The sequence below is a fragment of the Stegostoma tigrinum genome, chromosome 32 (genome assembly GCF_030684315.1).
Source record: "Stegostoma tigrinum isolate sSteTig4 chromosome 32, sSteTig4.hap1, whole genome shotgun sequence".
NCBI lineage: Eukaryota > Metazoa > Chordata > Chondrichthyes > Orectolobiformes > Stegostomatidae > Stegostoma > Stegostoma tigrinum.
This window is the reverse complement of record NC_081385.1, coordinates 8906228-8928196: the sequence shown is the minus strand read 5'-3', so window position 1 is coordinate 8928196 and position 21969 is coordinate 8906228. Positions and strand designations below refer to the sequence as shown.

The window sequence follows — 21969 nt, the reverse complement described above, 5'->3', positions numbered from 1 at the left end:
AATTTTTACTTCACAAATTGTTTTAGTGAAGGTCCATCAAGTGGAGGACCATTACTGCAAGAGAATTGAACACCCCACAGCGCTTAGTGCAACACTGAGCCTGCCCTGATAAGAAGTGGCTGGTCTGAAATATGAACACTCTCCTCAGCCGCTCCCTGACGGGCTGTTGGCTTTCCAAGCCTTTGTTCAGTTATTCTACGTGTACAAACATGTTCATGGCCACCATAAAGGTGCGGGAACAAGTCACTGCAGTCAGCTTTATATTCAGAAGATGAATGAATGCTTTGGCTTGGAGGCATTGGAGACAATGAGGGAAGTGGTTTTCATCCAGCCTGGCAATCCCATGGGCAAAACAATGCGTTAAGATCCTCCCACCATCATGACAAGGGTAGCACATCTTACTGTACAAACTCAAGGTCCAAATCTGCATTCCAACCGAAACCTCCAAAACCTCACAGCGGCACCTGAAAGTCTCACCTGCTTTGACTCGGATATTCGGGCTCCTGATCTTGCCGGCTACATTTTCCGCTGTGCAGAAGTAGTCATTGTCGTGGATGAAGCTATTAAACCCGGACGGCGAGAAGGGGTAGAGCTGCAATGTGCCGTTGAGGTGAACGTGGCGAATGTTGGGCACGTCGTAGATGTCGTCTTTCGTGGCAAGGTACCAGCGGAGGACAGTTCCAGGGGTCCCGGCAGCTGGGCACGGCAGCACCGTGCCCACTGAGCTGGAGAAGATCACCTGCTGCAGTGAGTCATTTACAAAGTACAAGCTTGTCCTGGGATCCTCACTGTGTGCTGTTGGGAGAGGGAATAAAGGAAATGGAACGAGAAATTAATTTGGCACAGTGTAAGATTTCACACCTTAATCTTGCATTATGACTGTGAAGAGGAATGCAGAAGTTACTACAAATGATAGAATGGAAATTGTGCAAAGGAAATGGTCAAGGTCTTTCGTAATTGTAATCTGCTCCCCATCACTGGAACATCCTCCGGCTCTCCCACCCTGCGAGATACCTGCACATCTCCAGTTTCTGCCCCTTGCTGATTTCCTATTCCCTGACCATTGGTACATGAACCTGCATTGTTTCCAGATTCTTTAAAACAAACCAAGACTTCTCAAAGTGTGAGTCGAGATGTCAAGCATTGTCACCAGCAGAAATTCTGGGTTGCAAGCTCTAAAATAACAATGGTTGGCCCTTCAATAAGCCCCCACACTTGCACTCTCCCTTCACCAACAGGTCTACCACGACCAAGGGGGTCACCAACAACTTAAAAGCCTCAAATTGAGATCACACAGGCAAAAGGTTTTGGAAGTATTATTGTAGAATTTCCTCCCAAAAAGTCTCTACTTCTCTGTATCTCTTTCTTTTTGATGCTCCTTAAACCCTACCTCTGTGAACCCAAGTCCTTAAATGACTCAACGCTGAATGTGATCAGACATCTCATGGTGAAGTGCTTGACACTGGTGTTTCCCAAAGACTTTTCTCACAGTGACCCCATTTCAAGGCCTGAAAATTGCCTTGTAACTATTCCCCATCACCCTCCACACACACAGCCCCTCCATACACACACACACACACACACACACACACACACACACACACACACACCCTCCACACGTGCACACGCACACACATACACACACCCTCCACAAACACAGCCCCTCCACACACACACACACCCCCTACACACACACACACACCCTACACACACACACTCTACACACACACCCACACACACACACACTACACACACACACACACCCTCCACACACACACACACCCTCCACACACACACAGACACCCTACACACACACCCTTCACACACACACACACACAAAACAAACACACACACACGCCTTCCAAACACACATACACACACACACACACACCCTCCACACATACACACACACACACACCCTCCACACACACACACACACACCCTCCACACACACACACCCACCCTCCACACACAAACACCCTCGACACACACACACCCTCCACACACACACACCCTCCACACACACACAGACACACACACACACACACACACCCACACACATGCACACACACAAATACATACGCACACTCTCACACATATGCACAAACACTTACTCACAGAAGCACATATACTCACTCATACACATATACACACACACACACACACACACACACACACACACACACACACACACACACACGCGCACACACACACACACACACACACCAGCGAGGGGGACTGGGGTTACTCTGGGACCCTGGTGCGGGTAAGAATGGAATTCAATCTTCAGGGTTTTCTGAACTTCAAATTGGCTTTATTTGGAGCAGAAATCGGGTCTCAAAGATAGGTTGGTTTGGTAAAATCCACTATTTTTTTTTAAAAATCAGGATTTCAAGTGAGAGATAGTAGGAACTGCCAATGCTGGAGGCTGAGATAACAAGGTGTAGAGCTGGATGAACACAGCAGGCCAAGCACCATCAGAGCAGGAAAGCTGGCGTTTCGGGAGTGGACCCTTCTTCCCTTGCAGCTGTAAACACTCAGTCACGGGCTCCACAGCAGTTGTTTCTATTTGAGTCTATGGCCCCACATCAACTCGGAACTGTGAACCACAGGTTGAGGAGCCCTGCATTACTTTGTTAAAGGCACTACATAAATTCAAATGGACTGCCCAATTAACATCTACATCCTACTCTTTCTGGATAGACTTGAAAATTGATCCAGTTTCCTTTTGGATTTAAGGCATTTTGAAGTCCTGATATGGACCTGATCTGGTTTCCAACTTCCTTTTCACCTTGGCAAGCCCAAGATGGCGAACCCACCATTTGACAAATAACTACAATTCCCTTGTAATGTTAACTTCAATGCAATGATATTTGTAATGTTAAATTAAAATGTATTTGTGTGAAAGTATTTTCTATTAAATCTCATCTTTAGCACCATGTTTTCAAAAATGTCACTACATTAAGTAAATGAAACAATTTCAATATAAGTATGTTATAATCACAGGGTAACCAGAGGCCAAACCCTGATAGTTATTTGTGAGCTGTAGACCCAGTTTGATTCAGTTACCTCAATTCAGGTAATAGGGCTGAACCTGGGACAGTTCTGCTTTAGACCACCCAGAAGCATTGAAGCCCAGCAACTTCAAAAAGACAATTCAAACTATAACATTGTATTTCATCCCACTCCATGGGAGCACCAGGCTTGCCAACTATGGTTGGCTCTAGAGCTGGAGGTTTCATCACATGATCTCTAATAATCCATCCACCATTGGTCATTGTCAATCCTCACTGCACATCACATTTCCACACCTTTCAGAAGGCCAATGTTATTAAAATAAAATGCAGATGCCAAAGATTTGAAACAAAAACAGAAATTATAGGAGGATCTCAGCAAGTCTGGCAACATCCAAGAGGAGAACGAATTTTCATTGTAAATCCATTGAGCTTTCATCAGAACTGATACCATATTTTTATCACTAGCAAGAGATGTCTGAAAAGGAATATTGAAAAAATACACAATCGTGTTTTAATACTCTGATGTTATTAGTCCAGGGATTTATCTACAGCAATAACTTGGGTTTTGAGGTTTAATTGCTTCAGACTCCAGGACACTCCTGCAGCAGTTGGTGACTCAAACAGCAAAGATTTTTTTTTCCTTTATTCATTCACATTGCTGTTGGTCTGGAGTCACATGTAGGCCAGACCAGGTAAGGATGAGAGTTTCCTTTCCTAAAGGACATTACTGAACCAAATGGGTTTTTCCAACAATCGGCAATGAATTCATGGTCATCATTAGGCTCTTAATTCCAGATATTTTATTGAAATTTTTTTCCACCATCTGCCATGACGGGATTCAAACCTGGGTCCCCAAAATATCATCTGTGTCTCTGGATTAACAGTCCAGCAATAATACCACTAGGCCATCACCTCCCCTAAAGACTGACTTTGGTAATGGTAGAAATAGATTGGGGAAAGAAAAATGGAATCAACACTTCCCATTCCTCACCTTCCGGAGCAAAAGATTGAAGACTGCACAATGAAAAATGAGCAATAATTCATGGTGAGTTTAATTTGTGAAGGGCTTGCATTTTGCTTTCTGGGGACTTCAATCTTGCTGCTGCTAATTTCAATATGTCACCTGATCAAGTGGATAAGAAGAGCTGCAGCTGGCAATGACACTGATCATTGTGACTGCCCATCAAAGAGAAATGTTTGTTTTCAAAGCCCTCCCTATGATAGGTCTCACTTCTCTGCGGTGTTCCCTCTCACAGATTTGGGGTTTCAGAATTCAGGATTTGTAAATGTTCCTTTCGGTCGAGAGAGGAAGGTTTGTCGGGGGGAATAACCTGCTCAATGCATCATGTCCTAACCCTTCTTCCTCTCCCTTTCACTTTCCCCACATGGAAGAACGAAAGATCAGAGACCAGATTTTCAAATGGTTTTAGGGACGACATGAACCCAGCTGAAGAAAGGTGGACAGTGTTTCAGTGATTAGTTAATGTTTCTGGAGACATGGGTGCAAATCTCACCAGAGCTGTATGAATTTCAATTCAGTTAATAAAGTCTGGAATTGATTGCTGGTCTCAGTAATAGCGACTGTGAAATTATCATCAATTGATCATAAAAGCCCATCCACCTCCCCTCAGTAAAGGGAATCTGATACACCCAAGCTCCATCTTTGGGTGGCATGGTAGTTCAGTGGGTAGCATTGCTGCCTCACAGCACCAGGGACCTGGGTTTGATCCCAGCCTCAGGTAACTGTCTCTGTGGAGTTTTCCCGTTCCACCCACGCCTGCATGGATTTCCTCCAGATGCTTCAATTTCCTACCACAGCCCAAACTTGTGTGCGTTAGGTAGATTGGCCATGCTAAATTTCCCACAGCATCCAAGGATGTGCAGGCTAGGTGGTTAACCATGGGAAATGCAGGGTTACTGGGATGGGGTGAGTATGGGTAGGATGCTCTTTGGAGGGTCAGTGCAGACTCTGTGGGCTAACTGGGCTGCTTCTACACTGTATGATTCTATCTGGCCTACATGTGACCCACAGCAATGTGTGGAGTCTTGCCTGCCCTTCAAAATAGCCAAGCCAGTTAGTTCAAGGGCCATTAAGGATGTACAACCAATGATGATCTTGCCAGTGATACCTGTGTCCCATGAAAGAACAATTTAAAAAATTGAATTTAATCATTTTAACATCACCATATCAGCAGCCTAAATGGTCAGAGGGTGAACTCTGTGACCATTTGGTGGCATCAACTGCCTCCAGGCGTTGGGAGCTGCCCACCTTGGGCAGCAAAGGCCATGATGGATGTTGTTACTGCCTTATCGAGGTGAGCAGCAGCCCTCTGGAAAGACAGCAGTCCCCAGGAAGGTGAAAGAGGGCAACCACGTTAGATGCAAGTACATGATTCAAAGCAGTACTAGTTGGCCTATCAAAGTTCAGCACTGAATACATTCAAAGGATGCAAAGTCTGCATAGTGGAACTGACAGCTAGGTACCAATGTGCAAATTGTTGGCTTTGACAGAATAAGCTTTAAAAATAGCATTCATTACCATGCAGGTACAGAAGTTGCTGGAGAAGCTCAGCAGGTCTGATAGCATCAGTGGAGTGTAATCAGAGTTAATGGTTCAGGTCCGGCGAACCTTCTTCAGAATTTCAGCTACTGTAACATGATCCTAATGGAACTTATAGAGCTACTGATTGCTGATGAGTGGGTCTCCTGTTCCTCCTCCCACTGACCCTTTGATAATTTAAAACTATCCCAGAAACACTGAGATCCTGAAATGACTTTGCAGCACCCACATCAGTCCCTGAACTTGCTTCCCTTTGCAGTAGGCACAGATATCTGCCAGAAAACATCCTGCATGCTTCAATGTTATTATCCACAATAGTATCAAAAATCACTGACACTGTCAGGGGTGAAAATAAGGTTGTCTCAGACACAAGAACATCAGGTCCAGGTGTAGTCCTTCTGCCTTATTAAAATAATTTCTACATTTAAAAAAAGTCTGATGAAGGGTCTAGGCCCGAAACGTCATCTTTTGTGCTCCTGAGATGCTGCTTGGCCTGCTGTGTTCATCCAGCCCCACATTTTATTAACATGGAATTGTTGTTGTCTTTAACAGCCTCAGGACATCTGAACACACTCCACAGCATGAAGTTTTCTTTTAAGATGAAAACAGAAAGGGCTGGAGAAGCTCATAAGGCCTGGCAGCATCTAAATGAGAGTTAACATTTCAACACGAGTAACTTCTTCAGAGCTAGAGTGTAGTCACTCTTCTCACAGCAGCGGCTACAAGATAATAGCATACAGGCGCAGGAGACAGCCATTCAGCCCATCAAGTCTGCTCTGTCATTTAGTGAGAACATAGCTACTAGGATAGCCCTCAACTCAATTCCTGCCTCAAACCCATTATCCTTGATTCCCTTACTGGTTCGAAATCTGTCTATCTCAGATTTGAATATACATAATTAACCCAGCCAACTTGTACACAGCAAGCAACCATACATAGTAATGAAGTTGAAGCGATCACGCCATTGGTAGGTGAATAAATATTAGCTTGGGCATTTGAGATAAATCAGTTCTGATGAAGAGTTGCCAGACACACGATGTTAACTCCGCTTTCTTCCCACTGGTGCTGTCAGACCTGCTGTGTTTCTCCAGCAATTTCTGTTTCTGTTGTGACTTGAGATTAATTCCTCCTTTTGATGTGAATAGTGCCATAAGGTCATTTCTATGGACCCCAAATGCGCAGCATCTCTCAGTGCTGTACTGGCTCAGAATACATTACCTGCTCAGGTCCCTATGGCACTGTATTCTGACTAGCTTTAAGACCTTTGTGCAGCTCATCACTGGATAAATAAAGACAACACAGTTCGTTCTTAATTCCTCCTTCCTGAAAGAAAACAAAACCTACAGCTGTCTCTAAATCAGTTCAATGTTTGTTTAAAATGGCTAGAATACAAAGAACTGATGTTGTGAAATTTGAGGGAAGATGCAGCTTGCAGCTGAATCACCGCACAGTGAAGAGATCGACGGACTTGCTGAAAGATTGGAGCAAAATTTGAAAAAAAGGAAATGAACATTAAAAGGATAACGGACGGAGTCTCCATGAGCGGTTGCTGAAGTCTGAGTTAATAAGGAAATGTACAGCGTTGCGAGTGAGACGTTTGTTATGGAACGTGGGTGGGATGTGTGGTGCGGTTGGGCAGAGGACGGAGGTGATGAAGATCACATCCCAGAGACGTATGCTCTTTGAAGAAAGATGTACACGTTATCACACATTTTGATTGTTTGCGTGTTAACCACAACTAGACAGTACATGTATTTTTGCAACGGTTACGCCTAGAAGTTTTTTAAACTGCCTCGTCAATTTCCCCACCAAATCAAGCAGACATCCTTCAGTTTAGTCGGGGAGATTTACTCGGGATCGTCATCAGTTTGCACGCCTAGTCTGCTGGTGTGTATTCAGGTGAGGAGATGGTGAGAACCCCCCTCAGAAGTCACATGCTGCACCATCTAGTGGTAGTTCTCATGAAACTCTGCCATTGCTGATGTGGTAAATCTCAATCAGGGTCGTATTGATTAATATGGTACCCGCATACCACTGCCCAAGCTTTTTCAATTCCACACAAACAATTGTTTTACTCAGAGCGCAGTGTCGCCTTCCTGCAGGACAAAGCAGCAGTCACCCCATTTCTCCGGTGTTATCACATAAAGAGTCGTGAAACTATTCAAGGAAGAATACTGGGATAATAAAATGTGAGGCTGGATGAACACAGCAGGCCAAGCAGCATCTCAGGAGCACAAAAGCTGACGTTTCGGGCCTAGACCCTTCATCAGATCACCTCTCTGATGAAGGGTCTAGGCCCGAAACGTCAGCTTTTGTGCTCCTGAGATGCTGCTTGGCCTGCTGTGTTCATCCAGCCTCACATTTTATTATCTTGGAATCTCCAGCATCTGCAGTTCCCATTATCTCAAGGAAGAATACTAGCTTGTTTTCAACTGTTATCATTTTATTCTTTTCCCCCGGGTTTTAAGAGCAGTAGCGCTCAGTCCGTAACACAGGTTTCATATCATCATGTTTACATTCTGTTCCTGTGCTGTACTGTTTTATGCTGTACCTTCTATATACAGCTGCAAACCCCCTACATCAACCTACCAGAGACTGGCAATCTCAAATATCTTCAGAGATAATGGGAACTGCAGAGCTGGATGAACACAGCAGGCCAAGCAGCATCTTAGCAGCACAGAAGCTAATGTGCTCCCAAGATGCTGCTTGGCATGCTGTGTTCATCCAGCTCTACACTTTGTTATCAGCCCATCTGGTCTGTGCCAGTCAAGAAAAACCACCTAACTATTCAAAACCCATTTTCCAACACTTGGCCCCATTGTCTTGCATGCCTTTCTACTGCAAGTGTACATTGAAATACTTCTCAAATATTATGAGGATATCTGCCTTTACCAGCCTTGCATGCAATGCGTTCCAGAGTCCCAACACCCACTTCTCCTTGGCTAACTAATAAACAGATTAAAGTCAATCTGTGGAATTTTTTTACCATACAGGGTTGTCAAGGCTGGGTCACGAAGGCTGAGATAGGGAGATTGTTAATCAGTAAGGGAATCAAAGGTTATGTGGATAAGGCCAGAAAGTGGCATTGAGTATGATCAGAGCAGCTGTTATCTCATTAAACTGGACAGTAGGATTGATGGGCTGATTGGCCAACTTCTGCTCCTGTACTATGGCATCACTGTGTAGAAATGGCCATTGTATTTGTCAATACACCAATGATAATCCAACTTGAGTATAAAACACTGGAGGGATGTGAGAGGCACAGTGTAAATTCTAGTCTTCCTTGTCTAACTTTAGCTTAAAGGCTGAGCAATAGTAATCATCTGCAATTTACATGGGCTGCTGTAACATTTCCAAAACTGAGGCACGGAAACACATGGAAAGGCGGTCTATTAGACAAAAATCTATAAGCTGAAGAGGGCAAGCTAACAGTAAAGAGACTGAATTATGTCATTGTAATAGCAATCAGTGACACTTGGACTGAAATTCAGAGATTTGTTTTCGAACACAATCCCACCCCATCCATTAGCTTTTGTTCCTCATTTACTATTAATTCCTTTAGGCCATGTTTGAAAATGTAATCATCTGTAACTACATGGGTATTCAAAAAGGGGTCCCTCAAGCCCAGGAGATCAGCAAAAGGGGCTGTGAGTAGTTTTTCAAGCTAATAGTTTCATGCAAGCCTGTTAGATTTCTGTGCTAGATAACTAACAGATGCATCAATCCTATTGTTTTATGTGAATGCATTTTTCCCTGCAATGGCACCGCTGTCTTCCCTTAGCAGCATCTTAGGAGTAGGAAAGCTGATGTCTCGGATCTAGACCCTTCATAAAGTCTGGGCCTGAAACGTCAGCTTTCCTGCTCGGCACTGCTGTGTTCATCCAGCTCCACACCTTGTTATCTTGGATTCTCCAACATCTGCAGTTCCTGTTATTGCTGTCTTTCCTTGCCTGGCCAGCATTATCTTTCAGGAATTAAGACAGATTTCCTCGGGATGCATTCATTTTAGAGGGGATTTCTTTGAAGTGGTTTCTATTCTTAATGAAAAAAATTCACAATTTGACGTGTTGACAAGAAGATTAATTAATTTTTGAAAAAAAAATTATGTTTCGTATTCTCAGAGCAATACATTGTCTTGGCTGGAATTTGAATGAGTATTTCAATTAAACTGCTGCATGAAAGGCCAAATTAGAATATTCAAATCTCTTGACTGTCTTCCATAGATTGGTAACAGATGGGAAAATTTGACAATCTCAAGGTCATCAGAACAAAGCTGGCCAAGAGGCGGATTTATTGTCAGTTTCCGGGTGGAAGTTAATGCAGATGAACCATTCAGAGTAGGTGGGAAGAAATCTTTCAAAAGGCAACCTACTTACCAGACTCATCCCCGCCTCCTTGACCTGTCCATCTTCCTTTGACTGACCAACCTCCATCCTTACTCCCCACCTACACTCACCTTTACTGGCTCCAGCCCCGCCTCCTTGACCAGTTCGACTCCTTTCCACCTATCTGCTCCCTTATCCATCTTCCATCATTGCCTCCCACTCTCTCTATTTATTTCAGAATCCCCTTCCCCTCCCCCATTTCTGAAGAAGGGTCTAGACCCGAAACATCAGCCTTCCTGCTCCTCTGATGCTGCTTGGGCCTGCTGTGTTCATCCAGCTCTACACCTTGTTATCTCAGATTCTCCAGCATCGGCAGTTCCTACTATCCCCCTCTTGGAATCCAATGAGGTCTGCTCAGAGGTTGATGGGTATTGCTTCCTCAATGCCAAAGGAATTTGCTTCTTTAGTTAGGACCAAGAGCTTTGGGAGATTTGCCCTATATAAGTCAGAGGTGAAAGTGACAAAAACAATCATCTCAGAAACATCTCAAAGCCCTTACACACAAAGAACTGCTCATTTGGAGCAGTGCATCATGCTGCAACTAAATGTTGCAGCCATTACACACACCGCATGATCCCACAAGATGAGTGTCTAGCTCCTATTGTTCTAGAGCAGTAGCTGGCAAGGGGTAAACAATCTGCAGTAATGCTACAAAACACAATTACACACACAGCAGCACAGAGTATCCCTGACTTTCTCCTTGATCTCATGAAAACAGCAGAGAAATGGACACTGTGTATAAAACCTGATATGAGCGAGAAATTGCCTTATGTCATTACGATGACATCCGCGCTGAACAATTCCATTACTGTTGAAAGGAGATTAATATCAAATATTAAATGAATCGCCTGAGTCTTCTTGACAAAGAGGATGTAAATTGTCCTTTCATGGGGCAAAATGTCACAGCCAAACAATAACAAATCAAACTCTAGTGCGGCATCATCTGTTATCTTCGTAAACAAGATCACTGGCCTTCCAAAACAAATGGACAAAACTGTTAAACCTGTTAAAATTCCCATAGCCCCACAACGGCAATGAAAATTCATTTATTCAGTTCTTTTCAGTCAGTGACCCAATGTGTGGCGATAATAAATCTTACAGGAATGGAGTTATACGTTGGAACTGCTGTTAATTTACGCACATACATGCACAGATTTAGACACACAGATACAGTTTCGAAACGTACTCCCGAAGCTCAGGTCTTCAGTGAAAATACTGGTACAGTCATGGCCCCCACATCCAAATATAAGTATTACAGGAATATAATCTCATATCTATAATCAACCAAAGAAAGGACTAGATTCAAACAAGCGAAAGGCGTTGCCAGTGGTCACTCCAATCATTTTCAAGCTACATCCTTTATTCATTTGCAAGATGAGGGCATTGCTGGCTAGGCAGCATTTATTGCCCATCCCTAATTGCCCAGAGGGCAGTTAAGAGTCAACCACACTACAGGGGCTGGAGTCACATGTAGGCCAGACCACGTAAGGATGGTAGTTATCTTCCCTAAAGGACATGAGTGAAACAGATGAATTTTTCCAACAATCGACAATGGATTCATCATTAGATTCTTAATTCCAGATGCACATTGAATTCAAATTCCACCATCTGCTGTGGCGGGATTTGAACCTGGGTCCCCAGAACATTATCTGGTTCTCTGGATTAATGGTCCAGCAATAATACTACTAGACCATCACCTCCTCCTCTTACATGCAGAATCTAGCTCCCCAAACCCTAGTATGTAAAATCTTCCTTTATCAACCTGGTTGGCACAGTGGCTTAGTGGTTGGCACTGCTACCTCACAGCACCAGGGACCAGGATTCAATTCCAACCTTGGGACAACCATCTATGTGGAACTTTCTTGCTTCTCCCTGTGTCTACATCGGTTTCTTCCAGATGCTCCAATTCCCTCCCAAAGTCCTCAGGTTAGGTGGATTGGCTTTGGTAAATTGCCCCAGGGATGTGCAGGCTAGGTGGGTTAGCTGTGGTAAATGCAGGCGTTGGGGAATGCTCTTCAGAGGGCTGGTGTCGACTTGATGGCCCGGATGTCCTGCTTCCACACTGTACAGATTCTATGAACTTTGATGACTGCAGCACTTCAACTGGGTGACTCACCATTTTCTGAAGGTTAATTAGGTGTGGGTAATAAATGCTGGTATTGTCAGAAAAGCCTCAGAATGAATAAAAACAGGAAGCTAATCTTCCACAGTTCCCAACAAAGTTGTCTGATTGACAGTAAGAGAAGAGCTAAAAGCCTCTCATAGCAGGTAAGGCATGGAGCATGATATGAATAAAGCACCCAGAAAAGAGCAGCCAAACCTGTGACGAGAACACGAGTCAACTGGTCAGGATGCTTTTTCCCAAATGCTAAAATGTTTCCCTCATTGGTAAGTACTCTCCAGTGCCTTCAGCAATTCTTGTTAATGTTTCAGATTTCCAGATTTTTTTTGGCTAAAGAAAGATTTGTCTTGCTGTCTTTGTTCCTTCATGAGACAGCTATGGCACTGACTGGTGCAAGCCACCTTGCCCTTCCCCATTTCCCCAAGATGTGAACGGTTTGCTAGGCCCCATTCACAAACACAAAGCAGGCATCTCATCCCCTTACCTCTGACACACCACCTCAATATAAAACTACCAAAATTGTTTTTTGTTTCAAATTCTTTCTTAGGATGTGGCTGTCTCTGTCAAGGCTGGATTTTGTTGGCCAATCCCTAATTGCTCTTGACCTATGCAGCTTGCTAGGACCATTTCAGAGGGCAGTTAAGACTTAACCACATTGCAATGGGTCGGGAGTGGCATTTAGGCGTAACCAGATAAGCATAGCAGAATCCCTTTTTGAAAGGACATTAGTGAATGAGATGGCTTTTTGTTACAGTCAACAATAGATCAATGGTCACCATTACTGAGACTAGCTTTCAATTCCAGATATTATTAATTCAATTTAAATTCTGGTGCTGCCGTGATGCAATTTGAAACCAAGCTCTCAGTGCATTAATTAGCTTGGCTTGCTATCAACAATCTCTCTGCCTACCTTTTTTCCTTTTAAAGATGTTCAAAGTTGTGCAGGTTAGGGTGGATTGGCCATGTTAATTTGCCCATGTGTCCAGAGATATGTAGGTTAGGTGGATAAGCCATAGGCATTGCAGGATAACAGGGATAGGGTAGCAGGGTGGGTCAGGGTGGGATGCTCTTTGGAGGGCTTGTTTGGACTCAATGGGCCAAATGGCCTGCTTCTATGATTCTTTTCTCTGATTCTGTGGTCTCTGTCTCCACGTATCTACTCACCCCATTCCCCTACCTCCTGTCATTAACATAAATATCACCTTTTCCTGGCTGCTATCAATTTCTGAGGAAAGTCAGCAGACTCAAAGGTAAACTATGCTGTCTCTTCACAGATGCTGCCAGACCTGCTGGGTTTCTCTTTGTTTTTGTTTGTTTCAGATCACCAGCATCCGCAGTTTTAAATTTCTTTGTCTTACATTAACCTGGGTCTGTTGACTTACTAGTCCAGTGACATTATCATTCTACCACCCTATGAGGGCCAGCTTTGTATGTCAGATTTATTAATTGATTTCAAATTCTAGCCATTGCCAAAATGGAATTTGAACCTGTGTCCCCAGAGCCGGGCCCTCCAAATTACAAATCCACTGACAATACCACGACACCACCATCTCCTAGAAAACACTTTAATGTTGCTTTGGGAGTGGAGTGGATGAGTGGAGGTTAAGCTATAAGACCAAAAGACTTCGGAACAGAATGAGGCCACTCAGCCCACTGCGTCTGTTCCACCATTCAATATGCTCATCCAATAATCCTCAATTCTACTTTTCTGTCTTTCTCCTTTACAGATTAAAAATCCATCTCAACCTTGAATATCCCTAACGATTCAGCTTCAACAGTCTACTGCTGTAAGAAATTCCACAGATTCACTACTCTCCGAGAGAAGACATTCTTCCTCTCCTCTGTCTTAAACCCACTCTGAGATTTTTACCTCTAGTCCTTGGCTCTCCCACAAGGGGAAACAACCTCTCTTCATTTACTCTGTCAAGTTCCCAAAAGAGCCTGTACATTTCAATTGGTACACTTCTCATTTTTCTAAATTTCAATAAATACATGCCCAAACTAACTAACGTCTCCTCATAAGTCAGTGACTCCATACCCAGTATTTTCCCAGTGACTGTTCTCTGGATTGTCTCCAATTGCACTGCACATTTCCTTAGAATAGGGCCCAAAACTAGTCACAGTATTCCAGCTGCAGTCAGACTAGTGTTTTATAGTGGTGTAGCAAAACCTCCTTAATTTTATAATTCCATTCCCTCTGAAATGAAGGCCAACATTCCATCTGCCCTGCCTATTATGCAAAGAACCTGGCTGCCGATCTTTTGTCATTCATGCAATAATAGCCCCCAAAATCACTGTGCACTGCAACTTTCTGCAGTCTTTCCCCATTTAAAAAAAATGCAGCTCCCCTATTCTTCCTTGCAAAGTGCATAACCTCACATTTACCCATATTTGATGTTTTTGCTCACTCAGTTAATCTGTTTGTATCCCTCTGCAAACTCTTTGTATCATGGTCAACAATTGGCTTCCGACCTCATTGTGTGTCAACTGAGGGATGGTGAATTTTGATAAACAGTCTGAAAGTGGCATAACCCAGATGAGCTGAATGGCTTATTCCTATATACAATTTTTTTTACAAAGCATTTTTCTCCTTCATTGAAACTAGAAGCTCACGATATCCTCTTGAACCCAATTTCAATATGAGACCAAAACGAGGATCTGGGTGTTCAGTTCCATTGTACCCTGAAAGTGGCAACGCAAGTTGATGGAGTGGTCAAGAAGGCATACGGCATTCACTCATCGGATGGGGTATTTACTACAAGAGTTGGCAGGTCATGTTACAGTTGTATAGGACTTTGGTTCGACCACATTTGGAATACTGCGTACAGTTCTGGTTGCCACATTACCAAAAGGATATGGATGCTTTGGAGAGGGTGCAAAGGAGGTTCATCAGGATGTTGCCTGGTATGGAGGGTGCTAGCTATGAAGAGAGGTTGAGTAGATCAGGATTATTTACATTAGAAAGACAGCGGTTGAGGAGGGATCTGATTGAGGTCTACAAAAGCATGAGAGGTATAGACAGAGTGGATAGCAAGAAGCTTTTTCCCAGAGTGGGGGACTCAATTACTAGGGGTCATGATTTCAAGGTGAGAGGGGAAAAGTTTAAGAAAGATATGCGTGGAAAGTTCTTTACGCAGAAGGTAGTGGGTGCCTGGAACACGTTGCCAGTGGAGGTGGTAGAGGTGGGCACGATAGCGTCATTTAAGATGTATCTAGATAGATACATGAATGGGCAGGGAGCACAAGGATACATATGCTTAGTAAATAGGCAACAGATTTAGTTAGAGGATGTGGATCAGCGCAGGCTTGGAGGGCCGAAGGGCCTGTTCCTGTGCTGTAATTTTCTTTGTTCTTTGTTCTTTTGAGGAATTGCTACTACCCAGTCTGGCAACAAAGCAGTTAAAGACTTAGCTGAGCAAAGCCAAGTTCTCAAGCAGCGAGAGAGAGTATTATGGTGCATAAGTATATGAAATACAGTCTGCATTGCCTGGGTCAATGCTAATGGTTTTCTAATATTAATGCAAGTTTCATGATTGGTATTTGTACAATAGACTCAAAGTAAAACCTTTAATCCTCTGGCTTCACATCCATCACAACATATACGCTATTAATACTTCATAACACTATTCAGGGAAAGCTAGAAAATTACACATTTGCAAAGCAACAGCATCAGATTTTTAAAGAGGTGGTAACACTGTTTCACACCTAAACAGAAATCAAATATCTGTATTTTTAAATTGGAAATGAAACTGGAGTAGCATTTTTCTCATGGGCGTCTTCAAGTTATTTCAAATACAATAAGGCTACAGAAAAGCTGGCATCTACCTGGCAATGTGGTAAAGTGCCCAGGAATGTCCTGTCCATGAAATGCAAAATCCAACCCTATCTCTGTACTTTCAACCACCAGAGTAGTGATGAAAGCTGTCAATGACTGTGCTATCGAGGGAATAAGCAACAGTTTGCTCACTGAGGCTCAGTTCAGGCTCTGCCAGGGCCACTCACTACAGCATTTGTCCAAAAAATGGGCAAAACAGCTGAACTCAAGAGATAAGGTGAGAATGATTGCCCTTGATATCAATGCTACGTTTGCTTAACGCGGCATCAAAGAGTCGATGTGAATCAACAAGAAAGTTTTCCCCTTGCTGAAGTCATCCCTAGCACAAAGGAAGATGGTTGGTAGTTTTTGAGGTCAATCACATCATGTCCTAGGCCTAACTATCTTCAGTTCTTTCATCAATGACTTCTCCGTCACCATGAAGTCAGAAGCAGGGATGTTAGTTTATGATCACACTGTCGCTGCATTCACGGCTCCTCATATTCTGAAGCAGTACATGTCCACATGCAGCGAGACCTTCCACGAACCTGCCGGAGGAGCTTTCTCGTAAAACCACCACAAAAAGTGTCACTGAGGAAGGGTCACTGGACCCAAAACGTTAACTCTGTTTTTTCTTCTTCACAGATGCTTCCAGACCTGCTGGGCTTTTCCAGCAACTTTGTTTTTGTGCCAAAACGTGTCATCTGACCTGCTGGTGCATTACATCATTATCACACCAACAATTCCTCCTCTCGTCCCATTCACAGCATCCATTGAAACTCCAATCGTACTTTTGGGAACGTTCGAGGAACATTCCACTGGACCGTTCCCAAACCCTTCCAAAAGTGATACTGCAAACATGGTCCGGCAGATGGAATTCCAGTTGGCTACATCCACCCACGTGTACCCCAAGCCCATCCCCCAGGCTGGCCACAGTGACTGGACAGAGATGATAGGGTGAGCCCTCGGGTCAGGAACAGCAGCAGATTTATCAAAATTCCTTTGAAAGATACACTCCAATAAAATATAAGAATGGACGAGTGACTTCCTTGGAAAATTTGACAAAATATTAGCTTGGGGAGAGAAATCTGTGACATCACTTGATTATAGAACTTTACCACTTTTGTTCTACTAATGTGACAGCAAGTCCAGCTGACGCCTAACCAGAGATATACATATCTCTTTGCTTCTACATTCAATGCAACAATTATGCTGTTACAACTATCCTTGACTATTAACTGTCCTCTGTGATTGTCTATTTGTAATTTCTAGAGATGGGCAATGCCCTTATGCTTACACCAAATGAGCTAACTGAGCCCCATTAAAGTTTCAATTAAAGAAAAAAGAACTCTCAGTGCCAGAAATCAGAGACAGAAAAAGAAATTGATGGAAAGAACTCATTCGGTGTGGCAGATCTGTGGACAGAAATCAGAGTTAATGTTTTGGGTCCAGTGTCCCCCCTTCTTCAACATCTGGTGGTAGCTAGGAGAATGTTAGTATTTATGTAGAATATGCGGGGAGGGGGAAGCAGTAAAAGGTAGGTGGAAATCGAGCCCAAAGAGAGAGAAAGACAGTCAACAGACAAAGGAGTGGGTCAAAGTGAGTCTGGGAGAAGGAAAAGCTGCTAATGAGGACTATTAATGACTGACAATGGGTTGTGTGTGGTAGCAGCCCATGTGATGACAAGGCCTGGTGTGAGGAGGTTGGGATAAGGCATAAATACCAACCATTTCCCAGCTATGAAAGAACAGAGGGCACTGTTGCTAAGTTTACACATGCCAGAAAGATAGGTGGAGGGACAGGTAGTGTTCTGAAAGAAGGAAAACTGCAGAAGGACTTGGACAGGTTGGGAGAGAGGCAGATGGAATTCAAGGTGGGAAAGTGCCAGGTTACGCACATTGGTAGGAACAGTGGAGGCACAGTCTATTTTATAAATGGGGAAAGGCTTTGCAAATCTGAGGGACAAAGGTATTTGGGAGTCCTATTTCAGGATTCCCTGAAGGTTAATATGCAGGTTCAGTTGGCAGAGCCCTTATACCCAGTGGAGTTTAGAAGGATGAGGGGGTTTCTGATAGAAACTTACCGAATACTGAGGCCTGGATAGAGTGGACATGGAGAATGTATTTCCAATAGCAGGACAGACTGGGATTTGAGGGCATAGCCTCAGAGTGAAGGTATGACCCTTTCGAATTGAGATGAGGAGGAATTTCTTCAGCTAGAGGGTTTTGAAGTCGTGGAATTCAATGCTGCAGAGGGCTGTGGAAGCCAAGTCATTGAGTGTATGTGAAACAGAGATAGGTATGTTCTTTATTGGTATGGAAATCAAGGGTTACATGGAGAAGGCAGGAGAATGGGGTTGAGAAACACATCAGCCGTGATCGAATGGTGTAGAACATTTAATAAGCTAAATGGCTGAATTCTGCTCCAATATCTTATGTTCTTCTGGTCTTATAATTCCCACACTGACTGAAGTTACTATGAAACATCCTCCTTCTCAACGTCTTCCCTTGACTGAGCTATGGTGATGCTCAGAATAAATTACTACCAGTCGTCTCTCTCTAATGAGAGAGCAGCTTATGGTCCAATAAGACTGTGGTGACTTTACCTAAAAGGAGTACCGACCCCCAGCAAACAACACACAGGACTACTGGGCTAAGTGGCAGTCTATGTCCAAAGAGCTAAAGTCCCAATCTAAGTGGGATTGGGAACAGATGCTCAGGCATATCGGTCAATTCAATCAGTGCTGCTTATGTGCCCCTCCTGATGGCAGGTTATGTCATTGCAGCGAGACCAAGAAGTAGATCCTGTGCTTAATCTCTTGAAGCAGGAGACAAAATGCAATGCAAATGGAATAAAGGAGAAGGGGTATGGAAAAGAGGCCAACCCACGCAACCTGCCTGGATACATTATTCTGTACACAATCAACAACTGCACACCACCCCATCCCCCCATCCAACCAGGATGGTCTCAGGGCTCTCTGTTTCTTCCTGGAACAAAGGCGCGAACGATCTGCATCCACCACTACCCTCCACCACCTCATCCTCACCCTGAGCAACTTCTCCTTCAACTCCTCTCATTTTCTTCAGGTCAGGGGGTGGCCACGGGCACCCACATGGGCCCTAGTTATACCTGTCTCTTTTGGAATACATGAAATATTCCTGGTTCCAGTCCTATTCCGACTTCCACCCACAACTCTTCCTCTGAAATATCAATGATATCATCAGTGCTGCTTCCCTCTCTTGTCTGGAATCAGAAAGCTTTATCAATTTTGCTTCCAATTTCCACCCTGCCCTCACTTTCACCTTACCCATCTCTGACTCCTCCCTTCCATTCCTCAACATCTCTGTTTCTATTTCTGGGTATAGACTGGCCACTAGTATCTATGGTAAAGCCACCGACTCCCACAGTTACCTGGACTATACATCCTCGCATCCTGTTTCCTGTAAAGACTCTACTCCAAGGGAGCCTCCAAAATGTCCACCTTCTTCCTCAACCAAGGATTCCTCAGTGCCACTGTTGACAGGGCCCTCAACCAGGTACAATTCATCTCCTGCACTTTGGCCCTCACCCATTTCTTCCCTGCCCTGGGACATCGATAGGGTTCCCCTTGTCCTCACCAACCATCCCACCAGCATCCACATCCAGAAGTTCATTAACCACCAGTTCTGCCACCTCCAGCGAGATGCCACCACCAGACCCATATTCCCCTCCCCTCTCTTCCCTTGTCAGCCTTCCACAGGGACTGTTCCCTCCAGGGCACCCTTGTCCACTCTACCCTCACTCCCATACCACACTCCCGCTGCCCATGGTACCGTCCCCTGCAATTGCTACAGGTGTAACACTTTGCTCATTAATCTCCTCCCTCCCCAGTATCCAAGGGTTCAAACACACTTTCCAGGTGAAGCAGCATTTTACCTACACTTTACACAATCTAGCCTCCTGCATTCGCTGCTCACAATGTGGTTTCTCCACACTGGGGGAAACAAAGCACAGATAGTGTGACAGCTTTGCAGAACATCATTGTTCTTCCTGCAAAAAAGACCCTGAGCTTCCAGATGCCTGCCACTTCAACTCATCACTCTGCTCCTGGCCAACATCTCCATCTCTGTCTCGCTGCAGTGCTCCAGTGAAGCTCAGTGCAAGTTGGAAGGACAACACCCCATTTTCCGCTTGGGGACCCTGCAGCCCTCCGAACTCAATATCGAGTTCAATAGTTTTAGGGCCTAAACTCTTCCATGTCCCAGCCCTCTACCCCACACATCAGGCCTTGTCATCACACAGTCTGCTATTACACACAACCCATTGTTAGTACTAACAGTCTCCATTAATAGCTATTCACCCTCCCAGCGAGATCATTATCCACTCCTTTTTCTGTTCAATTGTTATTCTCTCTCTTTGGGCTCCATCCCCACCTATTGTTTGCTCCTTACCCACTCCCCCCACCCTATCTTCTGCATAAAAACCACAGTTTTCCCAGCCACTGTCAGTTCCGAGGAAGGGACACCGGACCCGAAACGCTAACTTCAACTTCTCTCCACAGATGTTGCCAGACCTGCTGAGCGTTTCCAGCAATTTCTGTTTATAATACATTTTTCAGTCTGTTTCACACGTATTGTCAAGAAGAAAATAGAAAACAAGACAAAAATATAATACCAATCACCAATGGTGCCTGAGTCAAAGGGTGTTGACTTTCAAATGGAACTTGCTCTTTTCTTCTATGTCCATGACATCAAAAATTAAGTTAATCAAGTGTTAATTATTCCAAGGACCACTGATTCCACTGACATATCGAACCAAAGTAACATACAGAATCAAATGGACAATAGATTAAATTATTCTCACAGTGTCCCAGCAGTGCAATGCAATAACTGTGCCCTGGATTTAGAACAGCTCATAGAGGTTGGTTTTCACAGCTGACAGTTACTCAGTTAACATACTGAATGGCACAAACACATTTCAGTGTCTGCTGATATTACAACAACATCAGGAGCCATCTGTGACCAGAACACTGCACCATCCCCAACTCCAAATGTTGTCACGCAGCACCATCAAAGCCCATACACTTGGCAATCCTTCACGGTTGTTCTTTGAGTCTTCACAAGTTATACATTCTCTGGTGGCACTCCCTCATACAAAGCATCCATAGATTCAAGTCCCACTCTACAGCACTTACTCTAGGCTGACACTCTAGTGCAGTACTGAGGGAGGACTTCATGGTCAGAGGGACTTCCAGATGAAACATGAAAGTGGCGGCTTATTCACCCTGTCAGTTGGAAATAATTAGGCTATATGGCCCATCAAGTCTGGTCTGCCATTCAATCATGGCTGATATGTTTCTCAACCTCATTGTCCGGCATTCTCCCTGAAGCCACCTCTAGTGAAAGGAAATCTTAAAAGCTTTGGAGAAGGTTTGGAGATCGGGTTGTGGATAAGGTTGTAGACTTGTTTGCCAAGCCAGTTGGTTCGGCTGCAGATGTTTCATCACCCTGTTAGGTAATATAGTCAGTGCGCCTCTAGTAAAGCGTTGGTGTTCTGTCCCACTTGCTATTTATATGCCTCGGTTTGCTGGGGTGGTTGGCATCACTTCTGGTGCTGTTTCTCAGTGGTTACCACTAAAAAAAGCAGTGCTTCCCCGGAATGTTACCGAGCTGCATGCCGAATCGTCTGCAATCAAACATATCGGCTCGGCGAGCGAAAGGAATTTTTCTTTATCTCAGCTCTAAGTGGTCTTCCCTTCACTCTGGGGCTATGCCCTCGGGTCCTAGTCTCTCCTACTAATAGAAACATCTTCTCCATGTCCACCCTATCCAGGCATACTGAGGTATTCTCTACATTTCATTCATATCTCCCTGTCACCCTTCTGAACTCCATTGAGTACAGACTCGGAGTCCCCAACCACTCCTGATATCCTAGTCGATATTTATCCCTCGATCAGCTGCAGAATGATGTTACATTCTTGGAGATTCCAGGCCAATACTGAAGGGTTGGTAACACTGCAGTCAGCCTCTCCCCCCGACTGTCGTCACATTTGCAACTTGGTCAAACAGAGGACGCGTTGCAACATGCCACTG

At 44.2% G+C, this 21969-nt stretch overlaps 1 protein-coding gene across 2 annotated transcripts in view; it reads right to left on the bottom strand.

The window, feature by feature from the left end:
• The window catches only part of dscaml1 (Down syndrome cell adhesion molecule like 1), a 564629-nt gene that overhangs the window by 523388 nt on the left and 19272 nt on the right, over positions 1–21969 (bottom strand). For both annotated transcript variants that reach the window (XM_059638968.1, XM_048562212.2), the window contains exon 2: positions 478–795. In XM_059638968.1, the coding sequence (XP_059494951.1) occupies positions 478–795 (318 nt within the window). The remainder of the gene's footprint in view (positions 1–477; positions 796–21969) is intronic.